Here is a 23,120-nt window from a genome sequence, read left to right as displayed (position 1 = left end):
ATAGTGCTATTGTAAGGGTTATGAAACAGACTAAACTGGCTCTAACTATAAAATTTGACCTCCTTTGACCAATCTGTGAGAGTTCTGCCAAAATTTGATAAGCAGTTCTGGGAAACTCTTTAGTGTTGAATACCAGAACTACACGAGTGATGTACTAATGATCTATTTGTGACTGATGTAATACTTGCCTAAAATAGTTTTAGGCTTTAATAGTTCACTTAGTAAAATTGCATAGACTCAGGCTTAAGCAGAAACTTCTCAATGATGTTTAAAATTGCTCCTTCAAGAGTTAGCAATGTAAGACTTTTCTTCCCACCTCAATGCAAATAGTCATCCTGATTCTGCAAGTTCGTCTTCTGGTTGCTCAACTCATAGAAAGGTATTTGTCTGATTGATCCTGCTTGAAATACTGAATGGCAATCTGCATTCACAAAGCTTGGCCATCTTTGGAAGAGTTTTGAGATCAGAGGTCAGTTTTAATCATAAGCTTCCTTAATTATTTTAGTTGACTGAAAGCCCCTGTTTTCTCCATCCACTCAACACACAACGTTTTCTTACTTGTTGAGACTATTTCTGGTGTCTCGCAAGTATTTTTTTTTTTCCAAATTGAGTACTTATCCTCAAATTTCAGGACCAGCTTGAAACAAAAACTGGCTTGTCAGTACTATTGCAAATGTGATGAGATCTGTCTAAAAGGTTGTGTTAATTAGTAAACATAACTAGGTAACCACATGTCTCTTCAGGGTACTTCACAATCGTTATTCTCCCAAAAGTCCCCTATTAGGTATGTAGGTATTTTCACTTATTTCAGATGGGGAAATTAGAGACCGATTCAGAAACATACCCAGATGCATGAGAGTCAGAGGATGAGCTGGGTTTATAACTTAGGGTTCATTTTTGTCCAGTCCATCTCACCATGCTGCTTCTCTTGCTTTCTGAATCTTCTGTGCATAGCTATGGGCAAAATAAGCAATATCCCATTTTACTAACAAAAAAAGCTTGTGTAGTCATTCTTCCAAGGAGGGTTATGTCTTTATAATATTACTTCTGATTAAAAGTATAGAGAAGGCAATGTTTAAGGTAGTATGTCCGTTGAATTTTGCCATTTTACAACTGTAACAGGGTCAGCTGACTGCTTCAAAACTTTCTGCTAGTCACATCAGGAATTAGCTTTGTCTCTTGAGTGTGCCAACTTCTGGTTGGTGTCTCACCTGTTGTCGCTCCGTTCTCCTTGTTTCCACCCTCTGTTTCTGGACCCATGTTTCTTCCTTTATCTGTGTTGTCCACTTCAGGACAATGCCCTCTTACAGTGCTCTAATCTCCCCCCTTCACACTTGCCTGAAGTGCCAACTGCAGCCCCAAAGTCTAGCCCTTTGCCTCAGGGTAAGCTGCATTGGTAACTGGTTTACTGGTTGCAAGTGCTTTGGAGGCTAGCTTCATAATTCAAAATGTTCTCAACAAACTGGAGAAATGGTCTGAGGTAAATAGGATGAAGTTTAATAGGACAAATGCAAACTATTCCACTTAGGGACGGAATAATCAGTTTCACACATACACAATGGGAAGTGATTGTCTAGGAAGGAGTACGGCAGAAAGGGATCTATGAGTCATAGTGGACCACAAGCGAAATATGAGTCAACAGTGTAACCCTGTTGCAAAAAAAGCAAACATGATTCTGGGATGCATTAACAGGAGTGTTGTGAGCAAGACACGAGAAGTCATTCTTTTGCTCTACTCTGCACTTATTAGACCTCAGTTGGAATTTTGTGTCCAGTTCTGGGCACCACATTTCACGAAAGACATGGAGAAATTGGCAGAGATCCAGAGAAGAGCAACAAAAAATGATTAAAAATATAGAAAATATGACCTATGAGGAAGTCTGAAAGAATTGGGATTGTTTAGTTTAGAAAAGAGAAGACTGAGAGCGCACATGATAGCAGTTTTCAAGTACCCGAAAGGATGAGGGAGATAAATTGTTCTCCTTAACCTCTGATAATAGGTCAAGAAACAATGGGCTTAAATTGCAGCAAGGGAGGTTTAGGTTGGACTTGAGGGCATACTTCCAAACTCCCAGGGTCATTAAACACTGGAATAAACTGCTTAGGGAGGTTTTGGAATCTTCAACCTTGGAGATATTTAAGAGCAGGTTAGATAGACTCCTCTCAGGAATGATCTAGATGGTGGTACTGCCGTGAGGGCAGGAGATAGACTTGTTGATCTCTCAAAGTCCCTTCCAGGTCTAGTATTCTATGATTAACTGGTGATGCTTACCAGTAACTGGATAACTGGTACCTGGCTCAGCTAGAGCAGCCCCCTGCTCATGGTGCACCGTGGCAGGGGGTTGTTTCAGCCTGGCTAGGCCCACCACGTTACATTCCAGAGCTGGCAGCCAACAATCCCGTGGAGTTGGCAGCCAAGCCCTGAAGGTCAGAAGTGCAGCTACTCTTTCATAAAACATGCTTCTCTATATTGCATCATAACCAGTGAGTTATAGTTATGATAGCTGAGGTTACAGCTTATGGAACATGTTTCTCTCTGGTCTCTGAATTTTTACTCTTTAAGATTCTTGTATTTTGAACTGTACAAGAATACACCTCGAGGCATCTCAAAATGGAAATTCCACTGTGAAAATAAAGAGGCTTTCTGGTCTCCACAAATATTTACATGATAACTGCCAGTTCATTTTTCCATTGGTACTTCTGGCTATGCAAATAACTGATTTTAAAACTAATTTGTCATTTATCATTTAAGTTTACATCTCCCAACCACGTAGTTTTTATCAGGCTTAAGCTCAAATTTCCCCCTTATACTTAGAATTAAAGGAACAAAGTTAAGGTTATTAAACATTGGCATTTTAGTTACTATAAAGTGTCAGTATTTAGCTTACTGTCTTCTGTAGACACAGTGCAAAACTGAATCAAGCTAATATCTTTTACAGTTGCTGGCATGAGTGTGAACAAACTCTTAAAGACAAATTTACCCAAAATAATAAAACTGCTGGTTTTAGAAAAGCTATAAAAGATCACTGTCTCATTCTGCTACATCTGGGGTTTTGTGTTTACCTCACATTGAAAAATTCCTGGCTATGGAAGAGTGATTTATTACTGGATGATAAATTCAGGGTTAAATGATAACCAGTGAAGTCTGAGATTATAAAGAGGACATAATTTCCAATATAAAAAGAACATGGCAAGCAAACACTATAAATTGAAAAGTGTTTAGCATGTACTCCAATCGTTACAAAGATTATTTACTTTTGTGCTGTGCCTAAAATTGTTGAAGGCTTTCATTTAAAGCAGATGGGGGTGTAAAGGTGATTGTGGTTACCTATTCTGACGTCCCTGCATAATACAGGCCATAGACGTTCCTGAATTAATTTCTGCTTGAACTAGACTATATCTTATAGCAACACTACTAGATTTCTGTGATGGAGAATGCACCACAACCCTCTGTAAATTGTTCCTTTTGTTGATTAATGTCAGTTATGAATTTACACCGTATTTCGAGTCTGAATTTGTCTACCTGCAACTTGTATCTGGTAAACACAGGTGTTCAAATTTGATGATCACAGTGGTCCCTTCTGGTCTTTGAGCCTATCAATCTAGATCTCAGAATATATGAGTCCATCAGACATCTGCATGCTATCCTGAAGACTCCTAGCTTCTGTCCCCTATCTAGATATTTATAGACTGATCAAGTCACCCCTTAAAATTCTCTTTGATAAGATTAATATATTTAGTTCCTTGAGTCTCTTACTATAAAGCAGCTTTTTCAATCCTTGAATCTTTTATGATTCCTCTTGCTCCAGACTTTGGAAATCACAGTGCATTTGGAAGGTTAGCCTCACATATGTGAAGGCTAGAAAAGTATATTGTGGCCTACAGACCTTAATTAAACATTGAATTCTACTCTCTCTAGTGTAAATGATACCTGCTATTATGAACTCAATGGATAATCTGCAGATATATGACCTCAATAATAACAGCAGATATTATTTCCACATGATCATCCTTTTTTTTTTTCCCCAGTCTACCAACCCCTCTTTTGCCTTATGTGGATATGGACTCGGCCAGCTGGCTCTCATCTCTGCCTTGATGTCTAGCAGGACTGGGATCCTAGTTAAACAAAACACTTAGGCATGTGATTATATATAAACACACACTTAAATGCTTTGCTGTGTATCGATGGGCTACTGACTTGGGGCCTGAGTAAACTTGATAACTCCCATTGGTCAGGATGGAGAAATGGAGCAGAAAGTCATCACCATAGTGAAAATACAATGCATGCATCCTCAGTTATTACTTGATATTTTTCCTCCCACGTTAACAACCTGATGCACCTGTTGGACAAGAGGGGTGACAGGATGGAAATGCAACAACCAACATGGAAGTGTCTTCAGGGTATGATACTGAAGTGGATGATAATAGTGAGCGCTAATATTTTTAGTCACCTTTCCTAAATTAATTGAAATTTGTGCAGTATGCATGTAAAAATAAATGTGCATGGTATTTTTCTCTTTACATTTTGAACCTGATTTTCAAATTTGGGCATGCACAGTTGTTCACCAAACTGAATGCCCTGAACATGTGGGTTTGTTGGCTATGAAATATATAAGGCAAAGCTAAGAAATAATAATAATCTGTTTATAATTGTAGAATGAATTCTTTGACTTAAGTCAGTGTTGCAAAACTCATTTAAGTGACATTTAAGAAGTCAATTGTTACAACTCCCATATAGCTAATTAAAACTGTATCTGCAATGAATGGTGACAACTTTTCATTGAACAAGGCAACTTTTCTGGTTATCTTTTGGCAAGACTCAAATAGGGTTTCGATTTCAAAGCAATCAGAGGGATACTTTAATTAAAACTGTCTCATTAAGAGTTACTAGCTGTATAAGATCTACTAAGAGCTTGCTTGATGTACATTAATATTATTCTTGCCAGTTTGATGATGAAAGACAATGAAAGGGTGAATATAATTTATTTCTTATATAGCATTCTCAGCATAAAGTAGAATAAAACCTACTGTGAAAAAGGACTATAACAAGTTCTTAGACTCTATATCAAGATAATCTTGACATAGATGTTTAAGGTGGAGGAGTTGAACAGAGTTAAAGCTTTGTATATCAAATTTACTGTTTTTCCCTGTTAAATGCAAATTAAACGCTAGTATTTTGAGAGTAGATGTAAAAGATGGAAAAAATCAAGACACTGATCCATTTTATTCAAACCCACTTTTAATAGGCATCTTGTAGTTGACTGCTTGGACTTTTTGCAAACAATTTTTATAAGTAGGAGTGAAGTAGGATGCTTTAGAAAAATATTTAAGTTTGTAGGACCAACGTTTGTAAAATTGCAGTAAAATATTATATATTTTGGCAACCACAAGGAGTATTCTTTTTATTGGTAATAAATATTGATTCTCTGGATATTGCGATCATCAGTGTATTTTCAGGATTTACACTTAAGTTTTTAGCAGCATTCCCCAAGCAGAACATTGAGTTATGCAAAATCTTTTAAGTGTATCTTAACTTTTCACTGAATCCTTGTTCAGAGTAACCCTGTATTAAGAAGGCAGATGCTATTATTAAAGCCTTATGACATACATTTCAAGAAATATTTAAGGTTTAATGCAATATTCTTTATTTGAGCCTGTGTTCCACTGATATCAGTTGGACTTGTGACACAAATTATAACTATAGGATACATCCAGTAACTTAGGGTCAAATGTTTGCCGAATAGGTTGAATGATTAAAAATGAATTTTGGTGGAACAAGGGACTATTATGTTACAGAAGTATTTGTTGCTTACATTGATGAAACCATGTAATAATGTGTGTTTGGGGCTTGCATTTTATATAAATGCAGTAGTATTACTCCTAAACTCCGTTTAGGAAGGTATTATTATTGTTAATTTTACAGTCAAAACAATTCCTTATACACTATCTAAATGAATTTTCTTCATTTATATTCTCAGGGTGCATCTAGAAAGCATGCTTATCTTGGAATAAGCGATACAATTTGCAGTATACAAATTGAATAGCTTATTTTGAAATTTGGCAGTGTCTACTCAGCGCCAAATTTCAAAATAATATTTTGAAGATATCCTTTAACCCTCATGGAACAAGGTGTACAAAGATGACAGAATAGAGCTCCTGTTATTTCAAAATCTATTTCGAAATAACGGTCACGTGTAAAAGATGCAGAATAGTTATTTCTGGATACCTCCAGCATCCCGAAATAGCTCTGCTGTCTTGATGTACCCTCAAAGAGTAAGGATGGAAACTTTAAGCCAGACAGCTGAGTGGGAATTAAAGTCAATAATTATACTAATTTAAAATGAAAGTCCCATATAGAAAAATGTTTGATTTCTCCTTTATTAGCGTGTTAAAAGAAAACTGCCACATACTGCAAAGAGACTATTTTCAAAGAGGAATAAAGGAGTGAAAAATGTCTTAAATATCATAATAAAAATAAATAACAAAATAGTAGGAAGCTGCCATTTTGACAACTAGTTTTTGATTTCTTAAAATGCATTTCCCCCCAATGTACGTAATTTTTCATATAGTACATAAGTACGAGCATACTGGGTCAGACCAGAGGTCTACCTAGTCCAGTATCCTGTGGGCAGACGGGGGCCAATACCAGATGCCCCAGAGAGAGGAAACACAACAGGTAATCCTCACGTGATCCCTCCCCTGTCACCCATTTCTAGACAAACAGAGTCTAGGGATGCTATTCCTACCCATTCTGGCTAATAGCCATTGGTGGATCTAACCTCCATGAATCTTTCTAGCTCTTTTTTGAACCCTGTTAAGTTCCTAGTCTTTACCACATCCTCTGGTAAGGAGTTCCACAGATTGACTGTGCACTTCTTTTTGTTTGTGTTAAACCTGCTTCCTATTAATTTCATTTAGTGACCCCAATTCTTAGATTGTGGGAATAAGTAAATAACTTTTCCTTACTGACTTTTTCCACATCAGTCATGATTTTATAGCTCTCTATCATAGGCCCCTCTTAGTCTCCTCTTTTGTAATCTGAAAAATCCAAATCTTTTTAATCTCTTCATATGGGACTCGTTCCAAACCCTAATAATTTTTGTGTCCCTTTTCTGAACTTTTTCCAATGCCAATATAACTTTTTTGACATAAGGCAACCACATCTGTACGCAGTATTCAAGATGTTGGCATACCATGGTTTTATACAGAGGCAATAAGAGATTCTCTGTTTTTATTCTCTATTTCTTTTTATGGTTCCTAACATTCTATTTGTTTCCTTGACTGCCGCTGCACACCGAGTGGATGCTTTCAGAGAACTATCCCCAGTGACTCCAAGATCTCTCCCTTGAGTAGTTCTAGATAAAATTAGTCTCCATTGTATTATACATATTGTAAATTAGTCCCCATCATATTGTACTTCGTGCCTTTGAGAAGACAGAAATTTAGAGTATTAAAAAGCAAGAACCTTTCATTGTGGGTGTGGTTTTTTGTTTTGTTCTGTGTTTTAACTACAGTTTAACACTTTTATGGGTTACTAGTAAGACCTTCAAATATATAAACTATTGTTTGTTTTGTTTCCATAGTTGCATTAAAATCTTCCAACTATACAAGACCTGAGATAAATGGCATTCAGGACAACTGCAGAGCAAGTAAGCCTGGAGAAGGCATACATCTGCTAGAAGGAGAACTTTTGTTACAGGTATGTTCTTACTGTGGATATAATACTTGCTGAAGAAAGTTCTTCTGTTACCATTAATGAGTTAGCAGTTAACTGATGGGTTTTGGGAAGAGATTTCTTGTGGTCAGATTACTATGTAATTGTCCATTATGGGGTTTCATGGACCTTCCTCAGGAGCATTAGGAATGGGATATTGCACAGGATGAATCACTAGTCTGATCCAGCATAGCAAATACTATTTTCCTGCTGTCTGCCAATAGTCTTCCAATTTTTCCTCTCCCTTAATCTCTAGCAGACTATTTAAAACAAAAACGAACACAAATATAAACAAAACTATGCCTTGTATTGATAGAGGGTTAAAGTGATGGTCACCCATAATCCAGGTTGCATGCTGTTAACTTGGGAATTTAATTCAATGTTAAATTACTCTTTAAAAAGCACATTGTAGAGCAGTGGTGGGCAACCTCCGATGGTGTTCTATGTTTGGCTCATGAGACATTTTGTTTACTGTTGTCCACTCACAGGGTGGCCAGAATCCACAGGTTTCTCTCCATCATGGTGGATATCTTTGCCGCCTCTGCATATTCTCACATTGTCCTGCTGCTCATTAAAACCATTGCATACATCTCCAAGATCCTGTGATAGACCCCAGCTTCGTTGTCACCCATGGTCAAGCATAACGAGCTGTAATACTTTGTGCCATTCAAGGGATATGAACCTGATTCCATTGTGGAGGACACTGCTAACCAGGGTTTCCAAGGGCCTTTTCCCCCAAAATAGGGATGCTCAGAAACTTAATCCTATTGGAAGGTTTTAATCTATTTTTAGTGTGTGGGGGGGAGCAGTTTGCAGCACTGCATGTCAAACCAGCAGGTAGTTCCATAACTCTGTAGTGATGGTGAAATTTGCAGACCAGCTCCCCCTGTTGACTCCTGTGCCAAATTTTCAGGCCTGGTGAAAGAGCACAAGTTAGTGTCCCTAACTTCCTTTCAGGCTGCCATGGACAGTACTGATGTGCCAGTAGAGTCATGGCTACTGTGTTGGCTTTGATAATGGGTTCCTGGCTCCAGGTCTCTGTCCTCTTGTACGAGGTCCAGAAGACCATGCAGTACCTCCCATTCAAAGATATGACTCTGTTCTCTGAAAGGACAGACAAAAGATTCCATAGCCTGAAAGATTCCAGCCACTCTTAAATCCTTGGGCCTGCATGCTCCTGCCACACAGCAGAAACATTTGTGAGAAACATCTTTGGCCTCCATTATCCTTTCATTGGATTCAGGACACCGGTATGCCACCCTCGATTTGAAGGACGCTAACTTCTATATTGCAATAATCCTGTCCCATAGAAAATACCTCAGATTTCTGGTAGAAAAACTTTCAGTTCACAGTTGTCCTGTCAGCTGCACCTCTAGTAGTCACAAAGTGTGTGACAGTCATGTTACCTGTGCAAGAATGTGGTCAAGTACTAGTGTCCCTGTACCTGGATTACTGTTTCATCAGGGGTGGTTCCAGGACTCAGGTAAAGTTGCAAATTGCCTTCGTAAGAGCATCTTTGGATGAACTAGGACAGCTATTGAACAAGGGGCTATCAATGCTGTCCCCAGTTCAGAAAATAGTTTTTAGGGGTGGTACTGGACTCAACACAATCCAGGATGTTCTTCCCAAAGTGAGATTTCGAGCCCTGGGTGACATCATTTGAGGTCTCAGTCCCCCATCACCATAGCGTGGAACAGTCTGAAATGTCTGATGCTTGTACCTATGTATTGCAACATATCAGACTCAGACTAACTTTGTCCTTTTCTGTACTGACTAATGTCAGTGTATCAGTCAGCCTGAGACAGTTTTATATCAACAAAATCCTCAGGCTGTCGGACTTCTGTGTAGAGCAAATGATACACCTACAAACATTGGGCTACCCTTGGAGTGCAGAACAAGTTGTCAGTCCATCTCTTTAGGTTGTTCCATGGCCTTGAGTGCTCCCTTCGCACGGAGTTTGCAAACTGTCTTCCATTAGTGAGGATTTCCCCAGATAGTCTTGTTCACCGTGAGTTACAACAGGATGTGTCAGCTGTTTTGTTCCATTCAGTATCACAGACATAAGATACTCCTCAAGATAGAGGAGTCAGCGATGAGAGATCTCAAGACTGCTTTGGTTGGCTACACTTTTAATTTTACTCCGGGTTCTTTTCAACTCATACTGTCACTTACTACTCATCCAGGATTAGAATGGTAAATTTTTACACAACTCCATAAATGTGACAGGAATTTTTATTAAAAAAGTCCTCTGACATATAAGGTATTTGAGCCTTCAGAAAGGTAATTTAATGGACTATTTAACTGGGCTACATTAAAACCTTGCAATGGGAAGAACAAATTATAGTGGTAACTAAACCCTGAGTGGGAGAATTTATTGAATAAGTTGTACCCAGCACCACAAATGTGTGTATGTGGTGGATAATTCTTTTTAATACAGGTTGGACCTCACGAAACCAGGACTCTCTCATCCGACAACATCCACGGCCCAGCAGAACTACGGGTGTTCCTGACCAGCAAAAAGGGTTGGTGGCTCAGAGCCCAGCAGGGCTGGGGCCAGTGCTGGAACCTCTGCAATGCAGCAAGGGTCACCGCAGCCCCAGTAGCAGGGCAAGGGATGCAGCAGCCCGGATAGCAGTGCTGGGGCTGCAGACGTAGCAGATGTGGCAGCCCTGATAGCAGGGATAGGGCTGGGGCAGTCCGGGCTGCTGGGACCATAACAACACGGCAGTCTGTCAGGGAGGGAAGGTGATCTGAGGAGCCGGTAGCAGGAGACCACCTCTAGTCTGAAAAATTCTCTCATTCAGGACTGGGGGTCAGGTACTGAAGGTGCCAGACCAGAGAGATCCAACCTGTAAATTCTTTATCTTCAGTATGTAAACTGAATGAATGAATTTTTATCGTTCATTTACTTTGTGATCCAGAAGTAACTAAATAATAATTTTTCACACTTAACAAGCTTTTTGAAATGTGCGTATTTGAGCACATTGTCAAATTCTAACTCTAAATGCAACTGTAATAATTAAATTGCATAACATACTTAGATCAGTCCCTTGAGCCAGCCTTTTGTTAAATCTTGACTAGAATCCATGGAAGTAAAACAGCACCTTTTAGATGAGCTGCCAAGTCACAAATGTTCTGTTTGCTATCACAACAATTGCCGTGAACCATATTGATCGTGAGCTTAGATAAATACCCTTTGCGTGACTTAAATAAGGAGTCACTTTGTCTACTTTTTCATAAAGGGGAAATGCTATAAAAACATTGTTTGCTTGCAGCGTCTGCTAGTAGAGAGGTTTTCAGCTACATATTTTATATCTTAATATATCTATAAAAAAGTTTTTCCTGAGGGACAACAGTGTGACATCACATCACTCTGGCATCCCACAGTCTTTCCCTCCCCTTTCCTCACTGGTGGCTGCCATGCCACCCTCCTTCCCTGTGCTTGGCAGCCAGGAGGAGAACATGAGGTGTACAAGGCTTCAGAGCAGCTACCCCAACTGCCAGTGGCCAAAAGGAGAGCACGAGTCATGTGAGGCCTCAGAGGGCCCTTCTTCCCCTTCTGGTGGCCAGAAGGAGAATTCAGGGCACACAAGGCCTCCGAGCAGCACCTTCCCCTCCCAGCAGCCGGGGGCAGAGTAGAGCTTGACACAGCCTCAGCTGGGGAAGGTTAAGATTAAGCCACAGCAGGGTGGGGTAGAAGAGAAAGGGCCTGGGCAGGCACAACTGGAGGAAGGAGGGAGAGGGGGGCTGGGCCAGGCGCGGCGAGGGAGGTTGGAGAGAGGGCCTGGGCTGGTGCAGCCGCAGCCCAGCCCTCACTGGTGGTGCAGGGGGGGAGAGTTTGGGGCCTGGAGAAGCCTTGGAGTGAGCCCCTTCTTCCCCACCCCGGAGGACAGGGGGAGAGAGCCTAGGTGGGAGGCCCCGGGGGACGGGACTGAGAAGCCAGGGCTGGTGTGACTGATGGCTGGGAGAGAGTCGGGCCTGCCTACCCCCACAGACAGGAGAGTTGGCAAGTGTAGTGAGCAGGGGGCATCACCCCCGAGTGATCTACAAAAAGGTTTTTTGATCATATAGGTCCTGGTGAGTGGCTTTCATCTTTATTTAAGACCTGTATGCCCTATTATATGTATGGTTTCATTTTGTACTGCACATTGGGAATTTATCTCTTAATTGTGCAAAAGGTTTGGGCTATCCACACTTTGTCAAAATTCCATTTGCACCACACATTTGTTGGGAGAATTGTGTTGTACCTAGATCTATATTGGTTTTATGCAGTTGCCCATTTCCATAGTATCTCAACATCATCAACAAAAAATCAATAGTAATAGAAAAGTTACTAGAGAACTTCATGGAGTCTCTTTGTATTTTTTACTTTTGGGAGTAAAACTAAGATAATGTGAGGGGTTTATTTTGTTATATGTTTGATTTTTAAGTCTCCATTACAGTAGTTGTGGTGTGGACAAGCTTATAAATCAGTAAAAGGTAATTTAAAAAATGTTTTGTATTTTTTATGCACTGTAAAATTGAGACTCTATTATGTAATCTGAGCTAACCTGCAATATTATCTTATTTCTGTTACTGGGGCATTTTATTTTTAATAAACATCAAGGACAAAATTCATACAGTGGACTTACTGTAGTGTTTTTTCGTCAATGTTGTTCCATCAGGAATTAATATGTAGACTATAAATATGAATAATATTTCAATTAAGTGTTTTGAAATTAATTTATATTTTCCATATATCTGTTTGGAGTATATGACTCATAGCACTCATGACAGGACCAAGCACCATCTAGAGGACACCTGACAAATGCTTGTCTAACCTGCTCTTAAAAATCCCCAGTGATAGAGGTTCCACAACCTCCCTAGACAATTTATTCCAGTGCTTAGCCACCCTGACAAGACTTTGTTTCTAATATCCAACCAAAACCTCCTTTGCTGCAATTTAAGGCCATTGCTTCTTGTCTTATCAGAAGTTAAGGAGAATAATTTTTCTCCATCTTCATTGTAACAAAGTTTTAGATACTTGAAAGTTACCGTGTCCCCTCTGTCCTCGCTTTTCCAAACTAAACAAACCTAATTCTTTCAATCTTCCCTCGTAAGTCATGTTTTTAGACCTTTCATCCTTTTTCTTGCTCTTCCTCTTCTCTGGAACTCCTACATCTTGTCTGAAATGTGATGCTCAGAACTGGACACAGTACTCTAGTAGAGGCCTAATAAGTGTAAAACAATGCAGAAGAATTACTTTTTAGGTCTTGGTTACAGCACTCCTGCTAATACATCCCAGAATGACAGAACAATGTTTATTTTTGTGTGTGTGTTGGGGAGGGGGAGGTTTGCAAGTGTGTCACTGATTCATATTTAGCCTTGTGGTCCTCTGACCTCTAGATCCTTTTTGCAGTACTCCTTCCAAGGTAGTCATCCCTCATGATTTGTAGAGATATGACTGTCTTGTGATTCATGATGTATGATAGGAGTGATCTATGGACAGAGTTAGAGGTGACCTCATTATCTTAATCCTGTATTTATGGACTTTTGAATATCTGAGGTTTGAAGATGTAACTTATGTTAATTTCCTTGCTTTCAGGATTTTATTTTCTTTTATAATAAGAATGGCCTATTTGTTTTCCACTCCTGAAATTATTTGATAAATATTTGTATCCTTAACTACAGTTCATTGCTGTAATGCCAAGTCATCTTAATTTATAAAAGTACATTCTCTGCATTATTGTTTTGTGCAATAATAAAAAGTTTGAGTTAGGAGTTAGGAGGTGGTGGTGGTGACGGTAGTGATAAGTGTTTGGAGAAAGATGGCTATTGCATGAAAAGTCTATATGCAAAAATGTGTAATTAAGTTTTTATGTAAGATCTTTGAGATTTCACTATGCAGAATTGCATAATGTTGTTAAATAAGGACTTATTTTTCTAACAGTGTGACTAGCAAATTTTTTCAAGTGGTACTTTGTTTAATGCAGTTCAGTTAAATTAAAGATGGAGGTACCAAACTAGCCAGTAGAGTTGTACAAACAATACTTAATCTGGAATTTTGTCTTTCAAGATAACAGATTTGATGTTTTTTTCTTTCCAGGCATTAAATGGCTTTGTACTGGTTGTTACAGCAGATGCTCTAGTCTTTTATGCCTCTTCAACCATCCAGGACTATTTGGGGTTCCAGCAAGTATGTAATTTTTTATTCTCTCTCTCACCCATCCCCACCCCAACAAATTTTATTGATTTCTAAAGGATTTTAATTAATTTTCTACAGCTTCAGAGCTCATATTTAGTATTTGATAATTTACATGGAAAATCTCATTTTTAGATATGTTGAGTTGGATTACTTTGGTACTGTACTTCTTCAGTATTAACTGACATAGTAGAAAAGAGGTCTTGTGCCAAGCAAAATAGGAATATAGTTTCTAGCATTGGATTAAGCAAGTCGGGGAACTTTCAAATTGTATGGGGATCTGTACTGGAACAAATCATGTGAAGTGCTGCACAATTCACTGTGTTGAGTGACACATAATTTACTATTCAGTTTTCTATTAAAATTACCTTTCTTATCAAATGAACTACATATGTTTCAGGATTGTTTAATTATGTATTGGGTAGGACTGTACAGGCAGTCCCCGAGTTACGCGGATCCGACTTATGTCGGATCCGCAGTTACGAACGGGGCCCTTCCTCTCCCTGGTCTCCAGCAGACCAGGGAGAGGAAGCGAAGCGGCGGAACACGCGGGCAGCGGACAGGGCTGTCGCCTGCCCACGCTCTCCGCGGCTTGGCTCTGCTCTGCCCCCCCCGCCCCCCTGGTCTGCAGATCGGGGGGGGGGAGGGGCAAAGCAGAGCAAAGCAGAGCCAAGCCGCGGAGCGCACGGTCAGCTGACAGCCCAGACGCGTCTGGGCTGTCAGCTGGCCGCGTGCTCCGCGGCTTGGCTCTGCTTTGCCCCCCGTCCCCCTGGTCTGGTCTGCAGACCAGGGGGACGGGGAGCAAAGCAGAGCAAAGCCACGGAGCCCGAGGGCAGCAGGACAGCCACGGCGCGTCTGGGCTGTCCCGCTGCCCCCGTGCTCCGCGGCTTTGCTCCGGACACCTGTGGTACAGCAGCTGGGGCACTGCCAGTTGGTCCCGTAGCGCTGCTCTGGGCGCTACTGGACCAACCAGGCAGCACCCCAGCTGCTCTGCCCCAGGCGTCCTGATTCAGCCACTGCTGGTCAGTTTCAGCAGCGGCTGAATCAGGACGCCTGGGGCAGAGCAGCTTGGGTGCTGCTGGGTTGGTCCAGTAGCGCCGAGGAGCGACGGCGCTACTGGACCACCCCAGCAGCACCCCAGCTGCTCTGCCCCAGGCGTCCCCAAGTCAGCCGCTGCTGAAACTGACCAGTGGCTGACTACAGGAAGCCCCTGCCCCGGGCTTCCTGGAATCATCCTCTGATCAGTTTCAGCAGCAGCTGACTTGGGGATGCCTGGGGTTCTTAAGTTGAATCTGTATGTAAGTCAGAACTGGCGTCCAGATTCAGCCGCTGTTGAAACTGATCAGTTTCAGCAGCGGCTGAATCTGGACGCCAGTTCCGACTTACATACAGATTCAACTTAAGAACAAACCTACAGTCCCTATCTTGTACGTAACCCGGGGACTGCCTGTAAATCCCACCTAAGCAGCTAACTGGTTAAACATTATGTTTAACTGGTCAGCCACTTGAACAGGGTTGCTTGGCCAGGCCCACCATCTAATCGTTTAACCAGTGACATCCCTAGTATTGGATTAGCTTATTAATTTTTTTAGTTCCTTTGTGTTTCTTTTTCTTTAAATATAGTAGCTTTTTTGTAATTAACTCACTTTTGTAGGTGACAGAATTTAGTTTTTGTTTAATGGATAATATTAGTTAATATATAAGCTAAACAAATTGTGTTGTGCTGCCCAATAAAAAATATTCTGCTTAGTATAAAACGATTATATTGATATACTGAAGGTGCAGCTGTACTTAACCTCTTCACCACCTGGGATTAATACATATCTAAATCTTGCTGGGTGCTGATATATTTGCTAAATGGTGGTGTATGTAGTTGCTCTTAAAAGTAGGAAGAGATTGTTTTATGTTTGTCCTTTTAGACAGCTGATAAGTGACCTTTGGAATTTTAGTTTGAAATGCTCCAAACAAAATATATTTTTTCAAGATACTCACCTTTGATTTAAAAAAAAAAAACTGAAAAAAAAGAGTAGGTATGAAATGCACATTGTAACTGCAACATGTAAAGTTAAAACTAGCATTTAGATTTTTAAAATAGTATTTCTGGCAGTCTTTCTAGTAAATGTTGATTTTTTTTTAAAATAAAACATGGATAAAGCAAAGTAATTAATTTGAGCTAAACTGTTGCTTCTGCCGAAATATCTAGCTGATATGTCCTTGTTATTTAGATACAGTGCGTTTATATAATAGTTGATACCACAGAAAGGAAACATTTTTCAAAGAGTTCCAATAGAACAGAAATGTATCTTAATTTACTGATCCTGCTTTTGAAATTCTTTGCCTAGCTTTAAAAAGTTTTCCTTCAATCCTTTCAACCCCGATGCAGGAAGTTCTTAATTTTTGGCTCACGTCCAGTTCTTAAACACTATTACTGAAGATAAGGCAGTTTAATAATTAAAGATGTAAATGGACCTTAGATAGGGAAAGATTTCAGGCAAACAAAACCAACATTCATAGTTTATACTTAGATTTGTGAGTTCTTTGGGAACTTGTCTCCTAGCACAATTGTGCTCAAATCCTGATTGGCACTGTACTTGTTTTGCTCCTATATAAACTGGAGTTTGTGAAATAAAAATGAAATGGTTTTTTCTCCTATTTTTTTTAAAACACATAAAGCATTGTCATTTCTATATATGTCACACCTGTTATGTTTTCTTATTTTTACATTTCTGTTAGGCTGTCATGGTCATTGAAGAATGAAAAATAAAACCTTAAGTAATTAAGATTTGCCAAACTTCTGTAATAAAAAAACCCAGAATATAAAAAAGAAGGAATTCTATTCTAATACACAACACTGGATTCTTTTATGAGCTTTTGCAAATGATTTTGTAAAACTTCTTCTTAAATACAAACTGTTGTTGTTGTACCTCTAATGAGATGCATTATAATAGCTAGTTTAGCAACCAGTCATGTAATTAAAGTTAATAAGATGACTTTGGCACTGTCATCAGAGTGTCTTACTCCAACTTTTTCCTTTTTATGTGTAGTCTGATATTATACACCAGAGTGTATTTGAATTGATTCATACAGAAGATAGACCTGAGTTTCAGCGTCAGCTTCATTGGGCATTAAACCCTACAGATTCTGGACAGAGAATACAAGGTGAGAATGCACTCAGCTAGCTTACAATTGTCTTTGTATTCTAAATCATAAAGTCTCCTTTCAGATAACCATTTATAGCTGTTAACACGACACTTGCATAAACAAGATTTTAGTTTCACTTCAAATGAAAATTACAGGTAGAAATATTGTTTTGAAGTGTAACACTGAGAGGCAGAACCAAACCCCAGACCTCTGGAGCTTAGTGCATAAGTCTCTACAAATAGAGCTAATAGCCAGCAAGCACCTAGCTAAAGCTGTAGAGCAAACTTATTCTTTCTTGCTGTAAGCAGTTTAAGGGCTACTACATTGGGACAGTGAGCCACACCCAAGTAGGAGTGTGTTACCGAAGCATACATCCCAAAACTGGCACATCACTGCTCATTAATTTCATATGGTATGAAATAATTTGATGTCTAGTAGGATGGATATTATGTTTCTAAAAGGGGCCAAATGTGATTTTATTTCATAAAGATATATATATACTAACATAACCAATAAATTTGTCTAATCATCTTTGGCAGGAGGGAGAAAAGGTCATGAATGAAGTGGTGTTCCTTCCATGAAATTGCACATCCACTCCTGAGACTGAGCTTGGCATCAGATTTTCTAGCTCAGTCAAGACATCAAGGAAGTTATGTGACATACCTTTTCAGCACTTCTGGCCATTATCTGTGATGGCTGAAAAGGGTGCATTTGTCACATCTTAGCACTGGAAAAGTGCATTGGTGGCTGTGGAAGAGTAGCTTTTTCCCCCAGTTAATATATGAAGTTTCACTTGTGTACACAACCTCCTGGGTGGGAGCCGGAGAAAGAGCAAAAGGTAGTTGAAGAGACAAAAAGGATGGTTATTAAGACCAGAGACTATCCTGACTGGCCTCATGGGGTAGGTTGCCATTTTGATTTATTGAATGGAGACACAATTAGTGGTAGGGATGTGAAATCCAGTTTAATTGGTTAACCAATCATTGTTTAACTGGTTACCCAATTAAAGGGAGGGCGGTCAAGGGGGCCACTCCAGCCCTACTGGAGTGGTGCCTCCTCTCCATGGGCAAGGGTTGCTCTCTCTGGCCAGTTGGAGCAACCCATGCCTTCAGTGGGACTGGGCCAGGCCAACCACAGACAGAGGCTGCTCTGGCCGCCCGGTTTGAGCTTGTGGGAGAAGGAAGCAGCCCCTACCTGCAGTGGGGGAGTCAGGCTAGTGCGGGGCTGCTTCCTTCTCCCACAAGCCAGTTTTGGACTGCAAGGCTCACAGCCCTCCATCTTCCACATCCTCCCTGCAGCAGGAAGCTGGCTCTGGGGGCTGGAGTGTGAATGCAGGCTCTCCACTATGTGGAGGGGAGGAGGCAAGCTCTGAGCATGCAGCCCACCTGCAAGTCGGTTGCAGACCACTAATGGTTCGCGGATCACATTTTGAGAACCATTGATCTGAGGCCTTGTCTACACTGTGACTTTATTGTATTCCGCTTTCTTGCTCAGGTGTGAAAAAATACTTCCTTTCTTCCCTCCCATCCCCCAGTGAGCATAGCAAGTTAAAGTATGTGTGTAAACAGGCTCCTAGCACTGTAAGATACTCTACCTTTGGAGGTGGTTTGCATAGAGCACTGGGACAGAGCGCAGTCCTAAGCTCACTGCTGCATTACAGCACTGCCACAGCTGTGCTTTCAACTTAGAAGTGTAGACAGAACCTTAGACTAAACTTTAATAGGGTTTTCATACTAATCTTCTTTTAGCAATGAAAATGGGCCTTCACCACTGAATCTGCATGACCGAGGGAAAGGCATTTTATATCTATAGAGGAGAAAAGATGTTTATTAGGTTGAAAATATTTTGAATAAGTGAAAGTATGTGGCCCAGGCTCCATCCTATTTATTACTGGATTTTTTCCACTTAGGATTCAGCAAAGAAGAAATAATCCATGTTATGGTAAATGTAGCTACATAAGGAAAGTTGATTTAAAATATTACCCTTTTCCATTTACCTTCAATATTAAATAAAGTAAATGTCACTAAGCTAGGTAGAAAAAGACTAAACATCCTTGGCCTATGTTCTTGACTCATTTAAAGCTCTGTGTGCTTCATGGTTGTTGGTGTACTTTGTACACAACAGTTAGCTTATGTTTGTGATTCAACTTGGTTTTTGTAGTGTTTATACCAGCCCTGGATCAATTTGCAGAATGAAGCTAAAAACATACTACAGTGAACTTGTCTTTTGATTCAGTGTTGGGACTTAATTTAGTAAACAGCTGTTTTCTGAAAGCATGTTTGTAGAGTGGTTTATTCTAGAATGAAAAAACATTCCAAGATTAAAAAGTTCTTTTAACAGGGCAGAGGAATTTATAAATAATGTCTGAAAAGATAGGATGTTAACTTAACTCAGCATCAAATTTCACTTGAATGACGAAAGTAATGCAAGAACAGAGCATGAATAAGCTGTTAAACTATTTTCATGCCAGATTACTTGTAAAATACAGCTTTTGTCATATTTTATTATTATAGTATTTTGTTTTTTATTTAATTCAGATCTATAACAAATGTTACCTTTTATGATGATTAGGACCCGAAGTATTAGTGAAACCATTTTCTATTTTAATTCACTTCTGTTTTTTAATACCCTCGTCTCGTACACAGATATTTCTCTTGATTTATACTTTAATGACCCACAAGATAAAACTTGTATGGACACTGAACAAATTTTTTCCCATTGTGAGGCCTGGTTAAAATTCAGGGTAGACTAAGAAGGAAGAGTTCATCCATTTACTGGACTTGTAAATCAGAAAATCTAACAAGTTCCTGATGTTAGAAACCACTAGTTTTCAGTCTAAAAGAAACACTTCAGAACACTTCAAATTAACGTGTAGTGTGTTAATCTGGATTATTAGCATGTTTTCTTGATTTAAAATAATTTCTTATGTGGAAAAATTGGAAACATTCCACATACCATTTTACTGATTTTACTTTTACTTTTTGTTTTGTTTTCATAGAGGGACATAGGCGGTATGGCAGTAAAGAAAACAGTATAAAATGAGTTTTACATAATGAAATATGTATCAAAATTGCAAATGTGTTCTGCTGTGGAGGGAACCTGCAGCTGAGTACCTGAGAACATATTATTCAGGTTACTCTATGTTGGTTTCAGTGAATTACCTGAATTGTTGGTTAGTTCATATTGCCATTTTTTGGAATTCAGTGGGGGGTTTTAACACCATGATTTCATGACCTTTTAGACCTCTGGATCTAAAAGAGCAGAGCCAATATGTACATTTGGGTCTTTTCTATTTCTAAGGAAGATTGAAAGTTTCTTCTAACATTCTTGGGTGCAGCTCTACTATGGATAGTTTAATATGCATTGTTGAACCATGTTTCATCCTCCCAAATTACTGAGAGAATGGTGCCATAGGTAATGTGCAATTCATTTTCTTTATTATGTTTAATTTACGAGAAGCAACAAATTAGATATTGCTTCTGATCTGGAATTAATGTTTTCTTTCATACTATCAAAAGGTGTGTGTCCTCAACTAACTTTGTGTAGTTTTTCATTGATACTTTTAATTATTGAATTTCTATTAAAATAAATGCCAAAACACATTTTTGTAGGTTTTATACACCTTATTCATTTATTTTAATCAAGCTGTTTGCATAACTCCAAAGCCACGCTGTAAATACTGCATAAGAGATTTTATAGTTCTTACTGTGTGGCAGTTTTATCGATTTTATTTACCTGCCTATGAATTATTTTGGTAGGTCAGTTTGTTGTTTGTACATCTATTACCTACAAAGAGTATTTCATTAACTAACATTGAACAGGGATAGTACAAAAGTTTCAGGGGTGTAACTGAGCTAGTCTGTAATTGGAAAAACTTAAACAACAACAAGTAGTCTAGCAGCACCTGTTAGTCTTTTAGGTGCTGCTAGACTAATCGTTGTTTTATAGGGATAGTAGTTATTGTACTACGTGTATCATAAAGCAAATCATGTATTCAGTTGTGCAGATTACTGTTGCAGTATTATTTGCATTATGTTTCTTAGACCTTAACAGTTGAAGTATAAAATAATGCCCACATGTCACTTCAACAGCAAAAAGTTATATTAAACTGCCAACACAATATCATTCTACCGCCACAGTTACAGTCCTAAAGTTGCTCACATATGCATCTAATGGGTAAAACTACACACTGATTTCATTATCAGCATTGCTCACAACAAATTTTACTGCTTTTGTAGTTTTTCTGCACCTCCTAGTTGGACATCACAGAATATGAATATGGGAATGTTTATTTAGAACTAAATTTTTAATAGGAGGTAGCATGCACAACTGAACAGAGTAGCTGAGCTGTGGCACTTTTCCTTTTGGAGAGCTTAATGCAATACTAGGCTTTAACAAGAAACGCTGTATAATTTTCAGAAGGATTCAGTGGAAATAGGTGCCTACTTCCCAAATAAAAATAAATGGAAGTTGGGTGCCAAACTTCCTTTGAAAATCCTGCAATGTGGATACACTCCACGGAGAACTTTAATTTTCCAAGACACTTTCAGGGTCTGAATCATAAACTTAGAAGGAGTAGGAAGTGTGTTAGACACAATTCTAGCATATGATGAACTGTTAAACATGATCCTATTAGGAGAACTGATATTAAACATTTCTAGTCGTGCAGTCCAATGTAGGGCTTGAGGATGTTTTCAATTTACATTGTTCATGTTCCGGTCATGACCTGAGATTTTGTTTATGGGACGGAAAATCATTTGTTATAGATAGCCTTCACTAGGTGTTTCTCTAAAAATAGTCTTTTCCTGCAGGAGATAATGGCTTTTCACAGCCAGCAACCTATTATAACCCAGAACAGCTTCCTCCAGAGAATTCTTCCTTTATGGAGAGAAATTTTATCTGTAGATTAAGATGCCTCCTGGATAATTCATCTGGGTTCTTGGTGAGTATATGATTATATAAAGACTTTCTCTTTAACCACCATGTATAAAACTAGACAATGGTGATAATGTTTATAGTAATTTACGAGTTAAGGTTTAGTAAAGCGTTAACCTACATGGATCAGCTTGAGCTAGTAGACAGAGCACTAACCTGAGTTCTATTCCTGGCTCAGCCTGATACCTTAATAATTCATTTCACATCTCTGTGTGCCTCAGTTTCCCTGTCTGTAAAATGAGAGTAAATATTTGTCATCTTCTGTGAAGAGATGTGTGATTTATGAATGAAAAGCATTACATAACAGATCATTTCTGTTACTTGCAGTGGTAAAGGATATGTTAATAGTCAGTAGTCATATTGTCCCTTTGTATTTGATCAGAAATCCTGTGCTAAATGTTTTAGTGATGTATCTTTTAACTGAATATGCTAGTGGTAATGTTGGCTTACTGCTGCTTACAGAGCTGCTTCTTAATTGACTTGAAACAGTTTAGTTGATCTTGCCATGGTGTCTTTTATAATAATGAACAGATACAAGTTACGTGTCTAGAAATAAAAAGGTTCTCTGAATCCGTCTCTGCTTAGATTGAGTTCAAAACAATGCCGTTATTATTTACTAGTGATCTGTTTTACACCAAGTTTTCTGTATTTGTTTTTTGTGCTTTGCTTATGGGATAATACATTTCTAAATAACAGTCACTGAGGCTACATCTAGACTTCATTCCTCTGTCTGTAGAGGGATGCAGATTAGGCATGTCGAAATTGCTAATGAAGCAGGGATTTAAATATTTCTATCCCTGCTTCATTAGCAATTTTGACGTGCCTAATCTACATCTCTCTGTCAACAGAAAGGTGTAGTTTAGACACAGCCTAAGTGTAGCAACATACTCTCAGTCTTAATATTTAAATATTTATTAAGGTGTAAAACATGAATTTGACGAAGTGCCATTTTTCAGAGAATCACAGAATCTTAGAACTGGAAGGGACCTCAGGAGGTCATCGAGTCCAGTCCTCTACCCTCATGGCAGGACCTCTCTGACAGGTGTCTGTCTAACCTGCTCTTAAATATCTCCAGTGATGGAGATTCTACAACCCCCCTAGACAATTGATTCCAGTGTTTAACCACCCTAACAGTTAGGAAGTTTTTCCT

The 23,120-nt window shown here is 39.2% G+C and overlaps 1 protein-coding gene across 1 annotated transcript in view; it reads left to right on the top strand.

Annotated features, from left to right (window-relative positions):
• The window catches only part of AHR (aryl hydrocarbon receptor), a 100,838-nt gene that overhangs the window by 57,055 nt on the left and 20,663 nt on the right, over positions 1–23,120 (top strand). Inside the window, exons 3-6 of the mRNA XM_075922259.2 lie at positions 7,583–7,698; positions 13,799–13,888; positions 16,939–17,053; positions 21,847–21,977. Coding sequence (XP_075778374.1) covers positions 7,583–7,698; positions 13,799–13,888; positions 16,939–17,053; positions 21,847–21,977 — 452 coding nt within the window. The remainder of the gene's footprint in view (positions 1–7,582; positions 7,699–13,798; positions 13,889–16,938; positions 17,054–21,846; positions 21,978–23,120) is intronic.

This window comes from Pelodiscus sinensis, chromosome 2 (assembly GCF_052426305.1).
Source record: "Pelodiscus sinensis isolate ZL-2025 chromosome 2, ASM5242630v1, whole genome shotgun sequence".
Classification (NCBI taxonomy): Eukaryota; Metazoa; Chordata; order Testudines; family Trionychidae; genus Pelodiscus; species Pelodiscus sinensis.
Note: the sequence above shows the minus strand (reverse complement) of the source record. Positions and strands in the feature narration are given on the sequence as shown.